This window comes from Hermetia illucens, chromosome 1 (genome assembly GCF_905115235.1).
Source record: "Hermetia illucens chromosome 1, iHerIll2.2.curated.20191125, whole genome shotgun sequence".
In the NCBI taxonomy this organism is placed as follows: domain Eukaryota; kingdom Metazoa; phylum Arthropoda; class Insecta; order Diptera; family Stratiomyidae; genus Hermetia; species Hermetia illucens.
In genome coordinates, this window is record NC_051849.1 from 183794796 (window position 1) to 183817551 (window position 22756).

Consider the following 22756-nt stretch of genomic DNA (forward strand, 5'->3'; position numbering starts at 1 on the left):
CACAGGACTTTCCACGTTGGTAAGCATGTTGGTTTTCATTAAGTGGGTGCGATCTAAGTGCATTTCCACGACTGTGACGCTCCACCAGTCTCTCCAAACCTTTCAGCAACAATGAAGTCAAAGTGGTCTGTCTGAAGTTCCTTCGATTAGAATAGTCATCTTTCCCAGGTTTTGGTATGAAGACTACCTTAACCTTCTACCAAGAGGAAGGCACGTAGCCCAGAGCAAGACATCCTCGAAAAATATTTCTTAGAGGTCGCTCTAAGTGCTCCATACCCTCCTTTAGCATTGCCGGATAGATGCCATCCATGCCAGGTGCTTTGAAATGTTCAAAAGACAGTATGGCAGCTCTCACCTTTTCATGGGTAACAACCGCTTTCGCAGTGTTCCAGTTCCCCTAGCAGCACTTGCGTGTTGAACGGGTTGCAAGAACCGTGAACCCCCTCCCCTTGCCACTTCTTTCACCCATTCTCCCGGGTGGTGTACTTTTAGGAAGGTCTGTACTCCAGACTGGAGCTCGTGAGAGTACCGTCGGGTGTTCTAAGAGAGTCCAACTTGGCCGACTCATCCCTTTTGAGGACTCTACACAGCGTTGAAGTCTCTCTTTCGCCTTACAGTTCCTCACAGTACGCCCTAAAGGAGTCTCGTTTCGAACACCTAACGAGCCTCTTATACAATATTCACGCTGTGAGTTCCTGAAATTTAACCAGTCTTCGTTCTTACTACTTTTGCAAGCACGGTTCAGAAGTCGCCTGGTTGATTTCCTGAGTCTTTGCAGTTCCGGTTCTACCAAGGAACAATTTTACCGCGTTGGCCTCGGGAAATAGGAGAAGCCTCTTCATAGCACTCAAAAAGTGTGCACTTCAGAGTTTTCAATTCATCTTCCAACGCGAAAGGAGTCCTTAGGCGACGGCCTAGGGAACTGTACTTTATTGCCAAGAAGTTCATTGAATTTTGTCCAATCCGTTTTCCTAGGGTTCTGACTTTGTACCGCAGACTGTTCGACCGCAATAATTAGATTGAATTCTAGGTATCGGTCATCTGACAGTGAGACCTCGTCTAGTCACTTGCCAGTGCGGAATTGGCGTTCGAAGTTAAACCCACCTGCCTGTTTTGACGTGAAAATAGTCCACTTTGAGGTGCCATGACCTTTTGATAAAGGAACACTGCTACCATTCTTCAATGGGATTAGAAAAGGGGGCATTCTTCTTTCTTCTTCATATCCTCTTTTTTTTCTGGACTAGGGTTAAAAATTCACGGTGATGATCTCAAAAAACCTTCTTTCAGGGGCCGCCACCTTTTAAAGGCTGGGTACCGCGGCTAGCCGATGAAATGACTGGCGGTTGTCCAACCTTGTAAATAGAGGGAATGGGCTAACGAATAGTGGACATTCTGTTCCTAAATGAAATTGATGCCGTTGAGTTAGCTGACGATATCGACATCATGGGAAGAACGACCCGAGATATACGAACTGCCTTCATCCAGATCGAGCAGGCGGCGCGAGATCTTGGGTTGCACATCAATGAAGGCAAGACAAAATATATGGTGGCAACGTCAGCACCGAAGACGAATCAACCAACAACATCAAACCGCACTGGTCAAACACAAACACGAAGAAGAATAAGGATAGGAGAATACAACTTTGAGACCGTTGACAATTTTTTCCTATCTAGGGTCGAAAATCACAACCGATAACAACTACGATGATGAAATCCGCGCACGGTTGTTGTCAGCGAACAGAGCCTATTTCAGCTTACAAAGACTGTTCCGCTCGAAACGTCTCACTATAGGGTCAAAGCTCTTACTGTACAAGACTATGATCTTGCCAGTCCTCATGTATTCCTCGGAAACTTGGGTTCTTAGCAAGAAAAATTGTGAACTCTTGGCTGCGTTCGAGAGAAGAATCCTCCGAAGAATTTTTGGCCCCCTACATGAGGATGGACGATTCCGTAGCCTACACAATGACGAAATTTATGAGCGATACCATGACCGTTCGGTTGTGGATACAATCCGGCTCAATAGGTTACGGTGGGCGGGTCACTTAATCCGTATGGATGAGGATGACCCCGCCCGGAAAGTCTATAAGGGCAATATCTGTGGTAGAAAAAGAAGACGAGGCAGACCCTGCCTAAGATGGAGCGATGGCGTGGGTCAGGACGCCAGACAGCTTTTAGGGATATCGAATTGGTGGACCTCGGCGCAAAACCGGGATGTCTGGAGTTCCTTATTAAGGCAGGCCTAGACCGGATACCGGTTGTTGCGCCGTTGATGATGATGATGAGTTAGCTGAAGCTATTTACTTACACTAAAGTTTAAAAGGACGAAAGGAAAAGCCCTCGTCCTCCCCCAGTGCATTAAATACCAGAACTGAAACCAGCTTTGAAAATCACTAATCATGGCCCTTGTTTTGATATCCGACATGACTATACTCTGTGAAAAAATTGTACAGCCCCGTTTTCATAGTCTTCATTACCGTTTACATAGAAAGAAGATATAGAAGATATAACCCACTGAATGCATGGACGCTTACAGTTCCTACTTTTCCATGAAATTTGGTATCAATTGGTATAACTGTTTACGAGACGGCGTGAGACGGACAGACAGACAAATCGCTACCAACACCAAAGACGAAGGTGTCAGCATAAGGAGTGATCTGCGCATTGAAAACAGAGCCACGACCTGGATGAACTACCTTTCATACAGCTCAGAATTAAAATAGTTAAGCTTTCCGAATTTATCAAGGAAAAGGTTAGCCTGCACCGAGCCATTAAGAACATGGTGAGAGCCATCGGGGTGCTTTATAATGGTTCCCAGGAAGAACAACAAGAGTTAAGGAAAAGCAGAAAACTACTGTCTCAACAGCATTACAGATAACCCACGTAAAATGAAAGCACGAGGCCGGTGACCTCCGGTCAAGGAAAAGAGTGGGATATAAAAAAGGGGAAGCTTTCGGAAATCAATTGGCGCCAAACAGATAAAAAGGCGTGCGGATCAGTCCAACAAACGGGGCTGGGGGGAGTTCAGAAAGGAGAAAGATTTGCTCGAAATGGGAATGCGGGCTAGTGAAGTGAAACCCAAGGAAAATAAAAATTGTGGATGGGTTAAAGTCCTAAATAAAAAGGGGAGTACGTAACCAAAGGTGCGAATTCGACTAGAGTCAATTATAATTTCCAGCAAAGGAAATCTGTCTTATGCACAGATACTAAAAAGGGTTAAAGCTGACTCCGATCTAAGAGGCCTAGGCAGAAATATCAGCAAAATGTGGAGGGCCCAGAAATGCGATCTCATGTTTCATGTGTGAGCGAAAAAAAATCCACCATGGGAAAAACTGACGAGTACGTTCCGAAAAATAGTAGATCTATATGGTGGCTTTAATGAGTGTGCAATTGAGTGGGGCAGCAAAGAGAGTAACTTGGTATTATTAGAAGCATGGGTGTAAATACTTATCGGAAAGGGGGTCTGGTTCAATTGTTGAGCTGACTTTTATCAGCCCTGCGCTGGCACGTAAAATGAACTGGAAAAGTTGGCGGGGACTTCACGTTACAGCGACAACTAGGCAATCACTTTTGAACTAAGGACGGAGTCAGAACGGAGGATACCCGCATCCCCAGAAGTGGAAAAGAACGCCAGGATGGTCTGCAAAAGCATTAGATGACCAAACATTTATGGAGGTGTGGCTAAAGCAGCAGGTGTGGCCGACCTAGCAGAGCAGAGACTTTCACGGATAGAACTATCCATGCCATGTAATGCATCGCTAAAGCATATGACGCATCAGTGCCTAGGAGATGGTCATTCCTCGGGCCCAATTACTGGTGGAATAATGAGTTGGTCAGCCTTCGATGAATTTACCGTCGAGGCAAACGAATGGCTCAGACCATATTGCAGTCTGGAGGATCGATTAAGGGCAAAAGGAGCATGCCTATAGGGAAGCCCACATGCCCACAGGCAGACTTTTGGGGCAGCGCTTACTCAATCGTGGCGGGACGATTCAGAGGTCATTCATTTCTGCAGATCCCGTACCCTACCCTCTCGTTAAAAATCATCCAGGGGTTATTTCCCCAGCAAAGGGGATACTGACACCTTCTAGCGACCACTGAATGTGATGCTGATTCTGCTAGCTGCTAGAGATCTGCGTATAGGTGACAATAAGCCCCCAGTTCTAGATAGCATACCGAATTTTACCGTGATGCTTACTGTATCATGGAAGCGGCAGAAGCTGGTGGTTCTGTCTAAGGCTGGTAAACTTTCAGGTGAATTATTCTCCCATAGACCCATCTGTCTTCCAGACACTATGGGGGAAATGTTAAAGCGAGTTATTTATAATAGATTACTCCCGGTCGTCGTAAGCAGCAGGTCTTTCAGATCATTGATTACTGCTCTCACCTAATTTGCCGCTGTTGTCGATAGCTACTAGTGAGAGCCGACGCTCTGGTATGACACCGATGCTGGATTCAAGGAGTACGTTGCCTCCGCGGGTGTCCTATAGGACTCTATACTGGGCCCATTACTGTGGAACATTATGCACAATGATGTATTTAACCTTTCGTTTCCGGAGGTGGCCACGATGGTAGGTCATCCGACGACATAGCGCTGGTTGTGCTCGCAAAGCATCTCGAAGCAATCAGTGCTGTCAAGGCTTGGTTAGAGAGTACAAGGATGATGCCGAACGTAGGAGCGCCGAGGCAGGTTGCTCATAGTCAGCATGGTGAATTCTATTTTGCTGAATATACCCAGTTTGGGGAAAAGCGCTGCATGTTTTATGCAGTGGATGTTTTCTACCTTCAGGGCAGATGATGCAACGATCTTCATCTCGCGAATGATGCCGACTGACATCCTGGCAGACGAGATGATGAACATATTGTGACGAAAACTGCTTTGTGTGTGACGTATCAGTGACGTTAGTTTAAATCGTAGTAATGACAATTAGCCAAGATACCAGAATTGTATAACAGTAGGGCGAATATTCAGTTAGGATAATTGTTAGCAGCTGACACTAATGCCGGTAAGGAGATCTTGTCAAAGGCGCACAGTTGTTTTCTAGTAAAATGTTTGTATGCCTTTCTGGAATATTCTGCGGGGTATAAAAGGGCCGAAAGTCCGCCCACGGAATCAGCCGAGCTCTAGAGTTAAAACACATCACGGCAAACCGATTTTATTTGACGCAAAACCTTAAAGGGGAATAGAGGGCCCGCATAACTTACTTTCTTTGGTCGGTTTTTCCAGATAATTTTCACTGGGGTCAGCATATTCTCTCTGCAGCAGTGTTTCGCGTAGTACATTACATGCGTCGGTTACATTCAAAGCCACCAGCCTGATGACTGCTGAATTTAATACATACTCAACTCTTGCCTTCAGGGTGTTTTCACCTCATCAACATTGAGTATTTTATGTGGAAATCTAAATTATTTTTAGTTGCCTGGTAATTTGATCTCATACTCTCTGCCTGCTCCGCTTCCATCCATTATAGCCAGCAATCACAGAGTATTGTCTCTTAGAGCAACGAGGTAGAGGTGATTGGTATAGGAAATAAGGCGAACCTAATGCCAGTGAATTCAGATACGGTTTGCGCTGTCTCTTGGAGCAACGCGGTAGGGGTGATTGGTATAGGAAATAAGGCGAACCTAATGCCAGTGAATTCAGGTACGTTAGCTGCTTTTATATGGGCTGCTATGTTAACGACAAATTAAATTAGAAACAAATTAGAAGGATATGTGTACTCACACACCTCCTCCTTTACACCTGTCGACATAAAATACGCTGCAGCATACAGTGCCGCCAAACTGCGTCAGTGTGGATACTGGGTAGCGAAGTCCTATGGCTAACATCCTAGATGAAGTACCTCGAGAAGTCTGGGCATTCAACATCGACTACGCCACACGGAAGCCCAACTTCACGTGAAACTCGGCTGCGGACTTTCCAACCAAGGCGGAGTGAAAGACTGGCGCCACGCTCCAAGGCTATGGCGCAATATTCTTCACTGATGAATTAAAGATGGTCTACGGAGCTGATGCGGGAGTTCCCTTGGATACACACAATGTATCTGAATCGTAGCGTGTCCCAGGATTGGCCAGTGGATTCCAAACGGAAGTACTGGCAATACTGGAAGCCTGTCTACGGTGAGACATGATCTAAGTCCCAAGCGTAACATAGCAATGTCGACCGACAGCCAGGTGGCCATTAAGACCTTGCACTCAATGACGAAATCCTCCAGGCTAGTGGGCTAGTCCTTCGGAGAGTATAGTCTGTGTCTCGCTGGCGACTATCAAGGGTAGAATCTACTCGTACTGCTTCGTAGCTGCGAACTTGAGATGGTAAAGACACCACCTTTGCTAAGTCAAGGAGGATATAGCCTACCTACAACAAAACCCAATCGCGAGAGTTCTTGTGTCAGACGCGTGAAAATTCATACAAGATTACGGTGGTCTATACGAGGCACTGGCCTATAGAGAGCATGCCGCTAGACATATTCTACAATTCGCATTGCCGAAGCTGCAGAGAAGAGAAGATCCAGGAGCACCTCAGAGAAATCTCTAGTTGCAGGGTGGGAGAGCTTGTTTCTTTCATGAATACTACAGGCTGGCATTGACGATCTGAGCTAACCGGACTCTGTGCCTTGCTCTTACCATAGCTGTCATGGTCTCAGCAGTTTGTAGAAGCAAAACAGCACACCATAACGCTAATTGGACGCCTCAGAGCGGCCAGTGATATCTACCTGTGCCCTGAGGTAGATCACCAGGTTTCGAATGGTGGTCATATTGGCTGAAGAAATGCCATGAGGGCTCAATACAGTGTAAAAATGATCAAGCATGAAGAAGAGGCAAAAAGAATGGTTAAATGGCAGATACAATGGTATAGTTTCGAAAGAGGGCCAATAAGCACATAACTAACTCTAATCCTCGATATGTGGGTTAGTCATTCCCATGGAGACTAGTTGGCTCTTAACTGATTTATCATCTGGCCATAGCGGCTATTCCCATGAGTTTCACTGCTTTGGGAGTGACAATTCGGCAACATGTCCAACTTGCTCAGCCCAATGAGAAGACGCTGAAAGTGCAGCATTCTTTTGCAATCGCTTCACGATTTGGTTGGGCTTTGTAAACTGAATAAATGAAGAGTGGCAAATAGCGACTGTGTGATTCTGCCTGCAATCGCATATTGTTATTTCAGGAATTTGGGAGAGGTGGGGAAAGTTTCTGAGGGTTTTTAACGTCCTTTTATGAAAGGAAAATTGTTTCATCTTTCGTCAATGGCGCAGCCCATTGTTTGTGAGAACTGATTCTTAAGCTACCCCTGCTTTAACTACAGTAGCACAAATAGTGCTGGTCAACTAACGAACTAACCTGTGCAGTGAATATTTGGTTTAATTTAAAGTTCAAATTAACAGATGTCAAGAGAGCTTACGCGACTTTTATTAATAAAGGTGATAATAGGGGTTTATTATTAGAGAAACATAAAGACTCTTAAGTGATTTACCTTTCATTTGCTCGAATTGGTTCTTTTAACATTTTCTGAATTTTTTTTTGCGGTTCAGTGCAGGATTATCTGATTTGGGCTGAGTCTCCCATATTTCAAATTAGCGGAGCTTTCAAATCATGCGGCAAAGGCGCCACTTATATTCATGAGTTGTGAATTATGCATATGAAAATTTCGATGTCCTCATTCCATACAGTAAATATCCTGCAGCTTCATTTTCCTGTCAGTGATTTTTCACACTCAAGTCGTCACTTTACAACAGAGTAATCCATAAAATTGCCGCCAGTTAGATTATGACATACTTAGGATATTTCCGTTCGTGTCGCATATGGAAAAGGTGAAAAATATATTCCGCGTGGAGAAATTTCTAATCAAGTCACGTGCAGCATAACAGGGCTATTACGAGAAGCGTGGGAATATTCAGTGCACAGTAGGTGACGAGGGTGTCACCTGCAGCGCTTTGGCAGTGTTTTGCTTTACAGGATTCGCTCCTTCACTCGCAATTCATTCGCCGTCATCCAATATTTTATTCTGATATCACGTATTTACTGCGTACATTAAAATTACATATGGAATAGTACCAGTTGTTAGAGTGTATCTGAATAATATTATGCGCGAATAATAATTTCCCCCGTTTCCGGATAGTAAATCAGGAGTACCTGCGGTGAATTGTAATCATTTTTGAGTAATGAATTTTCTGTTGGGTGTTGGGAGGAAGTGACAATGCCTTTATGCGAATTTTTAGGTGGCGATTCGGAAAGCGCCATGTTTTCACTAATATAATGCTGTATGTTTCTCTTCCTATATCAAAAAAGATTCATTGGGTTGGGACTTTCTATACTACCATATATAATAAACCTGTAAATTCTAGATATATGTTTCATGCATTTAAACCCACATTGGGCGCCGTTTCTTAAATGTTAAAGTCTTTGGCGAATGGCACTGAAAAATTTATCAGCTCAGATTACACTCTGAGATATATCACGAAGTCTCAAAAAATCATTGCCTTACATTAGTGAAGGATAGATATCTTAGCCTCCGTTCAATCGTTTCCTGAAAATACTTACGGTAGCTTTCTTCTGAAGGTTACCGAAAAAAAAATCCGACTTCAACCATGGCAATATTTAAAGAAAAAACTATTCTGCCCGCTTCTTAGGAAAAATAATGCATTGCTACAGAATACCATTTTTCTACAAAAATTGAACACCAAGCTGCTGCAGTTTTTGTGGCTGCGAAACCTTCCGGAGAGCACACAAGCCATCCTAGGCTCTAGACATGTTAGCCTCCATCGTAGACAATATCCACGAGATACATGCGACCCGAGTTTGGTGAGCTGTCTGGTGATATATAAACAGCCGCGGTTTCTAGTTTGATAGAATCAGTCGGTGCTCGGTTTTCGGAAAGTGGGACCAGATCATGGTCTAAATCCGCCTTCGAGCATGCTGGTACCACCATAAGTTTGCAGAAAAGACCGTAAAATGTACCAGCCCCTTTAGTATTTAAGCAAAAAACCAGAATTGGTAGGAGCTCTGGTGACAGTTATTTGAAATGCATTACCCCATTACCCATACCACTACCTCGCTGATACCAGCGCTGAAGTCTCGATTTTTTTCGGATCCCAGAACCCTACGATGGTTTGCTCGGCGCTTCATTATCGCGGATGCCAACAGTATTATCACAAGCGCAGATCTTGCGTGCCACTATGGATTACTAGATACTCTCCACATCAGATCCATCGTTGACCCTGCAACCTTCCTTAGGTCATCTAAAAGAATTTCAACTTGCATGCTGAAAACTATTTTCATTGTTTTAAAGATATTCGCGCTCGCAGTTCGAACAACTTTTTAAGCAGAGTATTTGCAGATCTTCAGACAGCTGTTAGTTCTCGTCGTCTCACATGGTCCCTAAACACAATGGCGATTGAACACCTTGTGGCAATTACAGACGTCTAAACACCCAAATGATTCCTGACCTGACCTATTGCTCCATTTCACTCATTCACTATTTTGCACATTCTATTGAAATTCTAGTCTTTCAGAAAAGTGATCAGTAGATATTTTAACACACTATAAAAGATAAATATCTCCCCCCCCATTAATCAAGGCATATCGTCAAAACTCGGTAACAAATTCCGCATCTGCCAATACGCCAATTCGTATAGTTTTCGCAATAGCGAATCTTGACTTCTTCCTGCCTAAGCTTCTTTCCGATGGCTGCAATCACCTTTTCGACTTCGGTCCATATTCCTTTTGCTTTCACTAATGTAGCTTTAGACTTCGAACCTGGAGCAATGAAAAAAACTTGTTCTGCATCCTCTGCAATATTTAGGCACTTTTGGCAATATGGCGAATCATTAGGCCCTAATCGATGCAGATATGCTCGATAGCCTCCATGTCCGCTCAAGAATAGAGTTAGGTCGAAACCTACCTCACCATGGGATCGCTTGATCCATTTCCGGATATCCCATATGATTTTCTGAGTCGCCTTTTTCTGACTCGTCCCACTTCTCCTGCCATTCCGCGACAGTGTCAGTCCGTGCGAACTGTCGCGGACGAACAGGAGATTCTCCGGTGAGATATGATCGATCGTAAAGTCGTTGTTTTTCCTTCGCCAGAATCTGAATCGGAACCTTTCTGGCTATCAAGCAAGCTGCTCCATTGTCCGTCTGTCTGCAAGCTTGTTTATATGTCACACATACTCTTCTGAGAAGCTGTGATATCTTCTGACGCCAGCTTTGGTGGGAAGGTTTGGAAAATGAAAATACACGCATGTGGAAGAAAAAACCAACTCCTCAAATTGGCTCTTGTAGAAGAGCAGGAGTCGGATACCCGAACATTTTTGAGTAGCCTATTTACTTTTGAGTCCACCGACCATTCACTGTGAAAAACAGTTAAGAAGCTCAATCGACCAATAATTGGCGAGTCTCCGTTTGGAACAGTTGCCGGGGATTGGGCATAAAATGATCACAACTAAGGCGGGGCGTTTACGGCTCACTTAGGAGAGGTTTACAAAACTATTGAGCCACTTGTCCCGCCTAAACTTTCCAGAACTCCAACCAACGTCAAGCCAAGTCAATTGAAAATATTGTTAAAAGAACCTAAAGGTTTCATCAAGGAAAAGTCGACCCTAGACAAGGTCCAGCGTACAAACTTCTGTGCTTTATTTTCAATGTGATTTCCAGAGTTGGACACTCCCCAGGCTGTTGTAAAATGCAATTGCATTAATGACTCGAAAGCTTGGGATAAAAGCAATGTTCCCCAAAAAAGAAGATATTGCACCCTGACGAGGCATACGACGAGGTTTAGCACACCGGTCTTAGGTGGCGAAGCCCCTGAGTACTCAGACTCCAGTGGCCTATTGGACGCGACTCCCCCGTCTATTATGGATCCGTTTTTGTATTTGGATTTGCGTGAGGGAAATGCAACGCTATCCTCTACAGTTGAGAGCACATCATCGCCAAAAATCTCATGTCTGATGCGTCCATAAGCAGGGCACTCACATAGAAAATGCTCAGCAGGGTCCATTTCCTCATTACTGGATGGACACCTATCATCTTGGGGAATTTCTTTTCTGAATATAAGCCCAACTAGCAAATTATGGCCAGTCAGAATGCCCACAATACTTCTGCAAGTCTTCCTGCTTTTCGATAGGATAAATAATGCAGTGTATTTGCTTGGTTGCCGTTGTAGAAAGCTTGTTCCTAGTTTTTGATAGCAGCATTAGGAAGTTCATGGTTTTCATCCGGGTATGGGGGAAATTGAACCCTCTTTGGAAAAATCATCCGAGATTTCAATTGCTTCTACACCACAATGATCGGGTACCCAAAGTAGTTCCGCCGCATTGCATCTTATCTAGTCGTCAGTCATTTAGGTTGCTACCTTAGAATCGCATACACTTAAACCTGAAAGACCATTTTATATTGTCCCTCGGGAAATGCCCACTTCTCGTTTTTGTTCGAGAGGTACATTCCTGCTCCAGAAGCCTGTTTTGTTTTGAGCCATCGGTGCAGAAGACTTCAGCATATTCTGGCCACATTCTTCTGGTTCGTTACGCTTTTCTCCTCCGAGAATCAGAAGACATTGCGAACTGGATTTAGTTCTCTCAATAATTCATCCAATGCCCGCTAACCTCACTTCCATGGTTTCCGCATAAATCTGATTAAATTAGTCTATGAGCTGCTTTTATTGCAGCGCTATGAATAAACAAATCCCTGAGCTGCAAACTGAGTAATGCATTTAGAGCTGCGCTGGATGTTGTGTCCATGGCGCCGTTAATGCCCAGATACATAGTTGGTTGCAGTGCGGCTAGTTTACTTCGGAAAATTTTTGATCCACTTTAACCTACCACACTACGGATGCATAAGTAAGCATCGACCTAATAATAGTAACATATATATACCTTACTACCTGAGGCCTAAGTCCCCATGTCGAAGCAAAGGTCCGCCTACTCAGCCCATAAGCTGTGGAAGCTCGTTTCATCTTTACCTCTACATGTTTGTTCCAAATGAGCTTCTTGTCGAGAATAACTCCCAGATATTTCACTTCTTCGGAGAGTTTAAGGGTTGTAGGCAAAGACCATTCAGTTCCCTCCTTTTTGTAAATAACATCATTGTGGTTTTATTTGGATTTACTGAAAGCTCATGCCTGAGACACCAACTAACCAATCAAATCAACGGTGCGTTGTGTATTTCTACACACCATTCCGGGATCTCGACCAACAGCCATGTCATCCGCATAAGCTTGGACGTGTATTGGCACATTTTGCAGTTCGCATAGTAGTGAGTTGATCAGCATACTCCACAGAAGTGGCGATAGTATACCTCCTTGAGGGCAGCCTTTCGTCGCTTCCGTTGTTTAGTAGCGATCAACATTCACTTCAGCACACAATAATATCGGCGTTGGCATAGCGTAGATCCACTTTATTAGAGTTTCGTCAACACCATGTTCTCTAGCGGCATCACAGAGCTTTGGAAGGGCGCACAGTGATTTGCCTGAAGTTCTTTGGATTACAATAGTCATCTTTCAAAGTCTTTGGTATGAAGACTAATTTCACCTCCTGCCAAGAGGAAGGCACGTAGCCAGAGCAAGACATCCTCGAAAAATATTTCTTAGAAGTTGCTCTAAGTGCTCTATACCCTCCTTTAGCATCGCCCGGGAGATGCCATTCATACCAGGTGGTTTGAAGTGTTCAAATGATAGTATAGCAGCTCTCGCTTTTTCTCTGGTAACAATCGCTCCCGCAGTGTCCCAATTCCCCTTTCAACACCTTCGTGTTGAAGGGTTTGCAGAAAGCGGCAATTCTCTTCTTCTCACTTCTGAGGCCTGCTCTCCCGGGTGGTGTACTTCCAGGAGAGACTGTATAGACTCAACTCTGGAGTTCGTGAAAGTACTATCCGGACGACTCATGCTTATTAAGGACTCTGCACAACCTGAAAGTCTCCCTTTTACCTTCGAGTTCCTCACAGTATGCTCTAAAAGAGTTTCGTTTCAAACGTTTTACGAGCCTCTTATATTTACGCTGTGAGTTCCGGAAGTTTATCTAGTCTTCATCTTTATTGCTTTTGCAAGCATGATTTAGAAGTCGTCTGGTTGATTTCCTGAGTCTTTGCAGTTGTCGGTTCCACTATAGAACCGTTTTACCCTGTTGGCCTCAGGAAATAGGACAAGTCTTTTCAAAGCACTCCAAAAGTGTGCGATTCAGAGTTTTCAATTGATCTTCTATCGTCAAAGGAGTTCTAAGTCGACTAGGGAGCTCAATTTTGTCGCCAAGAAGTTCATAGACCTTTATCCAATCCGTTTGTATCAGCATGGTTGCCTCTAATAATTTTGACATCAGAACGCAGGCCCTCGTTCTCGAAGAAGATTCTGGTCCCCTTGAATGATCCAATACCACAGATTCTGTTAAAACGAACCCATGGCTCTTGAGCCAGAAATATATAAGGACAGTCCTACAACTTTACCAGCTTTGCCGCCAGTAGATATGAAAAAGCTTTGGCATGCTGCTCGTTGATTTGACTCACTCTTATGTTTGTAGCCATAAGTGCAGTCTAATATGAAAACCGCCGCTAACTGGAAACTCTGCTGCGCTCAGTGTGGATCTGACCGGGGTTATCAGCTTATCCTCGCCTTCGACCGAAAGTTCCGCTTTCATGCGTCGGATTTCTCTGGATATCGCCACACTTGGTGGTATAGCGACGTCCATGTCCTCATTCCCAAGAAACTTCGCCTTCTTTCGTTGTGCCTTCCATTGTCGTTGGCTAGAAACTCTCCCAGGTTCACGGAGTCCGGGCTGCATGGATCTATTTTCACACGGCGTTAGACGAGTTGCGTCCACATTACCAACTTCCCTTTCTTTCGTTTTTTCTGGTACCGGCGGAGGAGAAGATTTGACAGGCGAGCCTGAAGTCCCTTCTCCTTTGCGGCTGAAGTTTCCTTTTGCAGAGCCTTCCTCCCCCGTATTTTAGAAGAGTTAGGTAACAGCGTCACCGACCGACCGGTCGTAGTCAGATTTCCAATTCCTCTCATTAAGGGAGTTGCTGTACTATCCTTTTTGGCTGACCGCGCCGTAAACACCGGGTGTAGGTTTTCCACTGAAGTGGAGAGTCTGTCTTCCACAGTTTTCTCCGTGGGGGAGCATGAATTGGTTGAGGTCTCCAAAATCCGTGCCTCGTCCACGATGCGATTTCTCAGAGTCGCGGGTGGATTCAAAGTCTGTGACTTCTTACCACTTGGAGAGTTACAATCCTTTGTTTCCATCTTCATGTATTTTTGGACACTTTTAGTGTAGTAGTAAAATATCACAAGCTCCCTCACCACGACAAGGTGGTAACCGAGGGGGAACAAACCAGGTTGTAAACCAGCCAAACCAGGCTTACAACCGAAAAAATGGTGTAATCCTTCGAGGCGAGTAGATCTCACTACTAAAGGAGACAAATGCTAAAGAAAGAAGGACTGAACTGTGCCTAAATGACTGCTTTGTCATTATCTCCAGCAATGTTTCTTACAATGCACATAGAGCACATAATTTCGGTTCGTCTACTTCGATATATACTTTCATTTCCGAGATCATATCAAAGGTCGGTGCAACTTGGTTGGTTTGGCTCTTTGTGAGGCAACATATCTTGGTTAATCCCGGCACATGACCCTCGGGAATAGACGTGTTCTGCGGATCTAAAAGACTGTCATATAATTAAATTTCTAGCTACGTCCATTTTAAAGATTCCTGTCTTCAAAGTTCATACCTTAATCGCATACCTTCCGATTTAACCCTTGCTCTAAATTAAGTTTTTCCTAAATTAATAAATAAAATACCTTTATTTTATTTTTGTGAAAAGCATTAATTATTCGGTCATAAAAGTTGTTCATTTCTATTCAAATAAGACTGTTTGCTTTTTTTGAAGAGCTATCTAGCTAACTTACCCCTTCTCAATTCGAATGCGGGAGATACGCAATCTTCATCATCCAAGCAACCCCAGTTTATCAAACTGCTAATCTCAACACTTCACTTCACAGAAAACATAAAAAACTTTTGAAACAGAGTGGCATCTACTTAACTCCTAATGGAATCTAGATATTCCAATCAAATCCCTTAACAAGATGAAATCGATACAACCAGCAGGTGGCGATGTCTTCAATCACGATTGAAGGAAATTTACTTTTTTTCCGTTCAATCCATTTCATATCAGGCCACTCATAAACTTGAAAAATGAACAGCCAGTCAACCAATCACTCGTCAAACTTTATCTCGCGGAAGATTCCTGCCTTTCGAATGCCGGCTGGATACAGGGACGAGTAACGACCTACTTCTAAGTATCTCTTTAAAAACGACGACTATTAAACAGAATTTCCAATTTCCATTACAACAAAAGGGCATGAGCTCAATGCGCGCCCACAACAGCCAAGGAATAGGTTTGTGCGGCGGCACAGAAGAAGGTAGAATAAGAAATCCTCTTCGCATATAATTGAATTAAACCGACGATAATAAAAAGAAAATTGTCTTCATTAACGAGCACGACAAGAAGGTCTATTCTCCCCAACTGTTGGAATCATTAGGGGATGGGGAGCGACGGGGTATGGAACGTATAAAAAGTGTCCCCTGAATTTTTCGCAAAGTTGATCCTTTTTATTACAGACAGGAAGGCAAGCTAGCAGACAGGGAAATTCCTGCTTCTGCGGAACGGAAAACCTATTAAAGAGCGAAACCTGTTGAGCCCCACGTTCTTCTGCTACCATAAAAATCTGGACACTGGAGAATGCTTCGTTACCGTCAGGTGACGATGCCTTGAATTGAGTTTGAAAAGGAAGCGTAAGAAGTGCCTTTGTCGAAATGCAGGCTGCTTTCAAGGAAAATGCCGGTCCTTATGGTATTTTCTGTATTTTCTCAAGGATGATTTCATCTCCTATGAGTAGCTGTAAGTACACATTATTTAGCACTGAAATGTAGAAACGAATCCGAACAGCCGAACAAGAGATACTTGAAATATTCCCTAAAAGCATTAGGTCATCCCACATCAGCGATTTATTTTTAGAAAGTATGCCAAGCCCAGATTTCCTCTAATTTGTTTTCCAATTCTGAATATGGCAAATGAGTGCCGCACACTTTAAACTTCCAGGTGGGCCTGCCTCGGAATTTCCTCTGAACGTGGTGATGCCATTGAGGTAAAAGAGACAGAGACGCCGTCAAATGGGACATCGAATGAACATAGTGAATAAATATATTATGTCAGGAGCTCACCCTTGATTTGTAAGGAAGAGATCATAAAACGTGCTGTCTGGCAGAGGCAGCCACGGAAAAAAACTGAGTAGATGAATTCCTTGCAGTCACTTCGCAAAATGGGATTGAACAAAACAAAAAGTAAACAGAACTGCTGAAGGCGCTCCTGCTCCTTGCAAGGCGACATTAAGACACAAAGAAATCGCAGTTCGAATCTGCCGTTCCCATTCGTAGTGGTGAACTTCAGAGCTAAACTAGGCACCCAAGTCTCTCTCGGCCCCAAGAGTATCTAAAGGAGTCCTTGCTCCGTTGTTTCTTATCTTGCATGTTCCTGGCGAGTTCCTTTCCACGCTTGAGTGCATAAGAAATTCGTTTTATTCCTACTAATTTTCTCGAAATGAATTCAAGCTAAACGAACGCGCGAGGGGTAGTAGTGGTGTGTGACTGTAACTCTGCCCCTTGGGGTGACTTTTGTGGGAGTTTTATGGTTTTATGGTTTTATCGCCAAAACTTTTCGCCGATCATTTATTATCGCACGAAAGGTGATAAAATTTGAACAAAGATAAGGAGGAACTCGAACATGAGATGGCTACGGATTCCATTTATCATATGGATTCGACGTAAATTTTATTTGACTTGCTATGAGCATCTTATTATCGTTTTACGGTTCCAGAGTAAGATTTATTCGAGAAAGGGGTTGCGCTATATTGGATCATGATTGAGATTATTGTAACGCGGTTGCCCGCTTGCAGGACGGTTTCGGGTGGGTAACATGAGGTAAAGTTTTGATTAAAAGGCGATTTCCATTTTACGATAGCAGGAAAGCGATTGCCGTGGGGTAGTAACGTTGCCTATAATTTACCGGAATTTATGTAATGGAAATGCGGCATCTAAATTAATTGCTCGGGTTATATCGTTTGCTTCAAGTGATTGTTAAACTTACGAAATGTTTGCTGTGTTTTCGCCAAGTTTCATGGGTATAGGCAATTTTGGATACTCTTTTTCGCTTTTACTACAATTCCAAAACTCCTTTGAGTCGATCACCGCCATAACTCGAAAAATACTTCCCTTAAATCACAGATTAATCCACCCCTGGTCAATGTCAGCATAAATTAAGGCATTCTGATTTTATCTGGAAGTCAGCAGTTTTTCGTTCCTTTTAAGGGAGAATCAGATTGAAAAGTAATTCCTCGCTGAACAACACTTTGTCTTTAAATAGAGGACATCACGTAGAGTAGAACAGAAACCTTAATTGCTAACTAAATCTAAGGCAAAATATAAGAAACTTAAACTAACAGATCCACACAAAGCTAAGGTATAAGTAATGAGTGGCACCTGAAGGGAAGATTAAAAGGACCTCCAGTGGTTGTTGTGATATTATTTAAAGGAGACAAGGGGGAGGAAAGAGAGGAGAGGACTGATTTTAGGATGGTAAGGGAGGTGGATTAGGAACACCGTATACCATTTTGTTTGGGTGGGGAAACATATTGAGCATTGGAGTGAGTGAAGCGGACTACTCAACCTTCATTGTCGAATAAGCGGTTACCACTACTGGAGGGAATAGGGATTTGTGGTAATTGGTTTTTGCGGAGGAAGTTTTTCTCGCCAATTTCAACGGTCGTTTTCCATTGAAAATATACATAAATTAATTTAAAAAATCGACAAAATAACAGGAAAGGAGGAAAAGCTGAATGCATTTGGGCGCAGCACAAAAATGCGTCATTCACCGCAGTGATCAGCGAAAGAGGCAGCGAGGGTTGACATACCCGATGTGACACCGGGGCGCCCAAATAAAAAGGAAGTCTTATCAAGTGGTGTCACTGACCGTGCGGAGATGGCAACTATAATACCTTGTAGTGCCCCTATTCCGAAAGAAAGCTCAATCAGAATCGTTAATCCTGAGCAGATGGATTCGGATTCAAACTGAGTGCAAGTGCAGTCGACCATCTTAGCTAGAGCCGAAGATGAAAGGCTCATCAGGAAATGCGCAGCAGTGGTGAAGCATATGGCGTCAAAAGCGGGCTAATGGAACTGGAGGAAATTCTATAGACGAACGTGGAGAGCAGCGGAAGACGATTTTAGAGCAAACATCCACACTCCTCGCTGAGAATGCTGCTTGCGTCAAACGAACCGCAGATAACCCACTGCAAAGCGAACTGGAGAAAAAGCGGAAAAAGGAAGAGGTGCCTGAAGGAGACTTTATCGAAGTAGTTTCCAAGGCCCAAAAAAAGAAGTCGAAGAAGAAAAAAAGGAAACAACTGACTACGCCGCCAAAAACACGTCTGCCCAAAGACAAGGAGGCTGCCAACCAAAGCCAGGAGCAGAAAAGACGAGGAAACGAAGAAGGACTAGACCGTTGGCTCTGCTCATTAAGCCGACGGAAGACAAGACATTTGCGAAAGTCCTAAGTGATAGGATGAAACCCGAAGACAACAGAGTAGAGGTGTCTTTCATACGGAAAACGAGGAGTGGAAGAGTTCTCGTTGAACTGGGCCCAAAGACAACTACAGGGGAGTACATTCTGCGAAGCGGTCAAGGGGTTATTGGGGGAGAAGGCTCTTGTTTCCAGCCTAGACGCTCTCTAGAAATCCGCGATCTTGATTGCCTCACTGAAAAGGTCAAACTGGAGGAGGCGATAAAGCGTGGGTAGGTATCACCTTTGTAAATGCTCGAGGCCAAAAGCTCGCCGTGGTGGAAGTCCCCGAGCAATATGCAAGGAAACTCCTTAGCAGCGGGAGAATCAAAATTGGGTGGGTAGTACGGAGGGTGCGAATGCGGATAGTCTACACCAAGTGCTGTAGGTATCTGGACTATGAACACACGTCAGCAGCTTGCAAGGGACCGGAAAGGAGGACAGCATGCCAGAGGTGTGGCCAAGTAGGTCATCAAGCGAAGACCTGCAATGAAAGCGAGAGGTGCGTTCTCTGCAGGGATCTCGACTTATCGGGCACCGCTGCCATCTGGGTTCGGGACGACGTTTGACTTCGTGTTCTTGCCCAAGGCCAAGGGAACGGGTTTGTCTGGGCACATCAGAAAACTCATTTCATCTTTTGCGGATATTAAGTGGTTATCTGAAAGACCGCTCCCTGCTCTATGAAACTCTAGAGGGCCAAAGGAGGATGGAAATTACGTCAGGAGTAGCACATAGATCCATCTCAAAGCTGGACCTCTGGAACGCTCCCTATGGTAGTCTGCTGAGACTCGATATGCCAGAAGAGGCGCGCCTGGTCGGTTATGCAGATGCCGATGCGGCACTTTTGTCGAACGCACTGTTGAACAGGCGAAAGCAGAATTGGCATATTGATGCGACGGGTAAGCGGATGGATGACTGTATACGGTTTCAGCTTTGCGCTGGAAAAAACCGAAGTAGTCGTTTTGACCAGAAGTAGAATCCCGACCCTGCGAATTGACTATAGAGTCTAAACCAGTGGTTAAATACCATGGTTTAATGTCGACTTGAAGATGAGCTTCTTCGAGCAATTCAAAGCAGCAGCGGACAAGGTTGCAGCTGGAGTCTCGGCCTTGAGTCGGTTAATGGTGAAGGTTGGTGGCGCTATATTTACTCTCCTTGTGGGAGCAACGCAGTCGGTTCTGCCCTATGGCGCGGAGGTATGGGATGATGCCCTTGACTAGGAAGTGAATCGTAAGCGTCTTGCTTAAGTGCAGAGACGGGGAGCTTTCCGAGTGGCATCTACTTATCGCACCGTTTCTGAACCGGCTGTGATGGTGATCGCGGGAGTGATTCCCGTTGCCTTCCTTGCCAAGGAGCACAAAAATATCTACCGCCGTAAGGGCGAGAACTTAAGAGAGGTGGTTGCTCGTGAAGAACGTCAACGCACCCTTACCGCGTGGCAACTTTCTTGACAAAATGAGCCAAGGAGCAGATGGACTGCTCATCTGCTCATCGACAAATTAGACCCGTGGTTGAGCAGAACACACGGTGAGATTTATTACTTCCTTACTCAACTTCTAAGCGGGCATAGATGTTTTCAGTTTTACCTGCACAGAACTGGGAAGGTGCGATCTCCTAATTGTGTGTTCTACAATGGAATGTCGGACGACGCTGAACCTACCTTTTTCTCTCGAGAGGTGGGATGGCTTTCGTCAGCAGCTTTATGCATACACAGGGAGCTCTCTCCAGACAATGTTGTCAGAGAGATACTGAAGAGCGCTGGCAGCTGAAATCGTATTGCGCATTATGTTCGGACTCTTCTTATTGCGAGAAGATTGAACTCGACTGGCGGAGAAATTGGACAGTAAGGGGTTACTGGTTGCACTTACAACTCCCTTCATCTCCTCCCCTCCCGTTGGTGAAAAGAATTCCCTGACTTGAAGTTTCCCAAAGTCGGGAGAGTGGAAGGGCTAGCCCGAAGTAACATGTCCAGTGGTTCCAGGCTAGTTCGCTGATGGTAGGGAAGTGTTCAGTTGTTAGTCTGACAGCGTACTGTTGCGCGAGTCCAACACTCTGTGCATAAACACATTCACCTACCCTACTCCCAAAAAAGGGACGTGGATTAGGAACAGCGTATGCCATTTTGTTTGGGTGGGGAGGCATATTAGGCATTGTAGTGAGTGTAGCGGACTACTCATTCCTCACTGTCGAAGAAGCGGTTGAAAGTCCTGGGGGTTTAACGTAAGTACCTGTCGTGTAGGCATAATCCCACGGTCCTCTTCGGACACGGGTTGATTTTGGGACCATAGCAGAGCCCCGCCATGACTGGCACAGCGGTACTGATTAATATTATTTGTTGAGTATGCTGGGAGTCCTAAGTCCGCACCCACTTAGTGACGGACCGCACCACGGTACGGGTTTATACCGAGCGCAGGCTCAGCATTCATACCAGTGGATGCAAGGCCTATCTAACACCTCTACCGCAACTAAGGGTTACGGCACCCGAGTTATACAGCGCAACTCCACGCTTGAGCTCCGAGGAGTTTTGCCCGCGATATAGGCATAACCACAACCCCAATAAAACTCCCACTAGGGGGCGAACCGCAAATAACCTGACCGAGAACACATCCCCCAGGAATTCTCATGGAGCATATGTTCTCAGAGGGCCATCCCGACTCCCATGGTACCAAATAACCTCCGGTGAGGTTTCGTGGCAAGAGCCACTTCAGATGAGTCCCTTATAGACTCGTGTCTGATCGCGCCTCTTCGGATCGCGGAGCAATTTAACCAATCGCATGAATTCCTCCGACTTTCTACAACAATGTTGGTGACGTAAATTTTGGAAAAAAAGTCTGAGGTCAGGAAAATAAGTAATATCCTATCCTGTAAGACTACATTAGGGTGACTTGAGCAGGCCTACGGTTGGATAGGATTCTTGGCAACTAGTGAGACTACATTTGTGATAAATTTAAAAGGCATTCCGTCCTTCAAGACTTTCTCAACAAGGCAGTTACACTCGGACCAACTATGTTCCAATAAAAAATTAATTTTGTCCGTAATTTTTTTATTAGTACAGATCTTAATTGAACAGTCGACACACTGGTAAAATTCTTACCTTTTTCATAGAACTGGAAACTCTGGTGTGACTTTATTCAATAGACCAACTATAGACACGGAAAATATTGACAAAGGACATAAATAATAAAATAAAAAAAATCTCCTTTCGACTTCAACAGTCACACAATGATTTGTTGCAAAAGGTGGCACTCAGAAGGCCATAAGAGGGACGTAAGGGCACAACTGAATGCACGGTCCATAAAACCCACACGGATAATATGTTGTATTATATGGCAGCATGTAGGGTTCACATTTAAGTCTCCCACCACCCATGCAACGTCTTCGGCGCATTTTTTTAATAGCACAGCGACTTTCTCCCATGCCACCATAGCAGGGTTGCTCAGGAAACCTTTGTGAGAATTGGTTCATGGGTTGTCGGCTGATATCATCATATCTATCCTCTTCAGCGTCATTCAAAGGAATAAGATTGCCTCCTCTCGACTTTATTTTACGAGACTTATATCCCCCGTAGTTATCCTCGAATGTATATTGCATATGGCCGAGTGCATTTCCACTTCCCAATTCATTTCCAACTTCAAATAGTAAACCATGATAACCGAAGTTTAGATCACCATAATTTTCCTGAAGTCCATCGCGTTTGCCAAAGTGCTCCGGAAGACGGCCAAGACGACTTGATTGCTAATGGGAAAAGTATATGTGAATAAAAATTCTACCTTTTTCTCCCGATGTGTTCTGATCTATTTACCATTTTCGCGATTGACACTCTCACCATTCTCTTAAAATGTATATTTTGTCTTATTTTCCGTTTAATTTACTTAAAAATAAATTAAGAATTGCCAAAATTTAGAGGCGAATCTTTAACTAAAATTTTCAAACCGCATCAAAACTATAAATTCATAAATTATAAATTTTAAAAAATTGACAGTTTATCCATATTTTTTCAAAGTACACTTTATATGTATAGTTCACATAAAGTAAAAGTAAACTCCCGAAGTATCCATCAAGGTTTTTTATTTTGAATATCACATTCTAACATTGTGGATTCGCATCTCTCGATTCAGTGATAGAAATGTACGAAAAATAAGTAACCAGAGTACCTCG

The 22756-nt window shown here is 44.1% G+C and overlaps 2 protein-coding genes across 2 annotated transcripts in view; one reads left to right on the forward strand and one right to left on the reverse strand.

Annotated features, from left to right (window-relative positions):
• Positions 1 to 22756, forward strand: part of LOC119646940 (lachesin) — a 182025-nt gene that overhangs the window by 65024 nt on the left and 94245 nt on the right. The window lies entirely within an intron of this gene.
• Positions 21793 to 22587, reverse strand: LOC119646941. The gene is made up of 2 exons (XM_038047631.1): positions 22401 to 22587; positions 21793 to 22333 (listed from the first exon to the last, which is right to left on the reverse strand). The coding sequence occupies exons 1-2, from the start codon at positions 22425 to 22427 to the stop codon at positions 21845 to 21847; spliced, it is 516 nt and encodes a 171-aa protein (XP_037903559.1). The 5' UTR covers positions 22428 to 22587; the 3' UTR covers positions 21793 to 21844.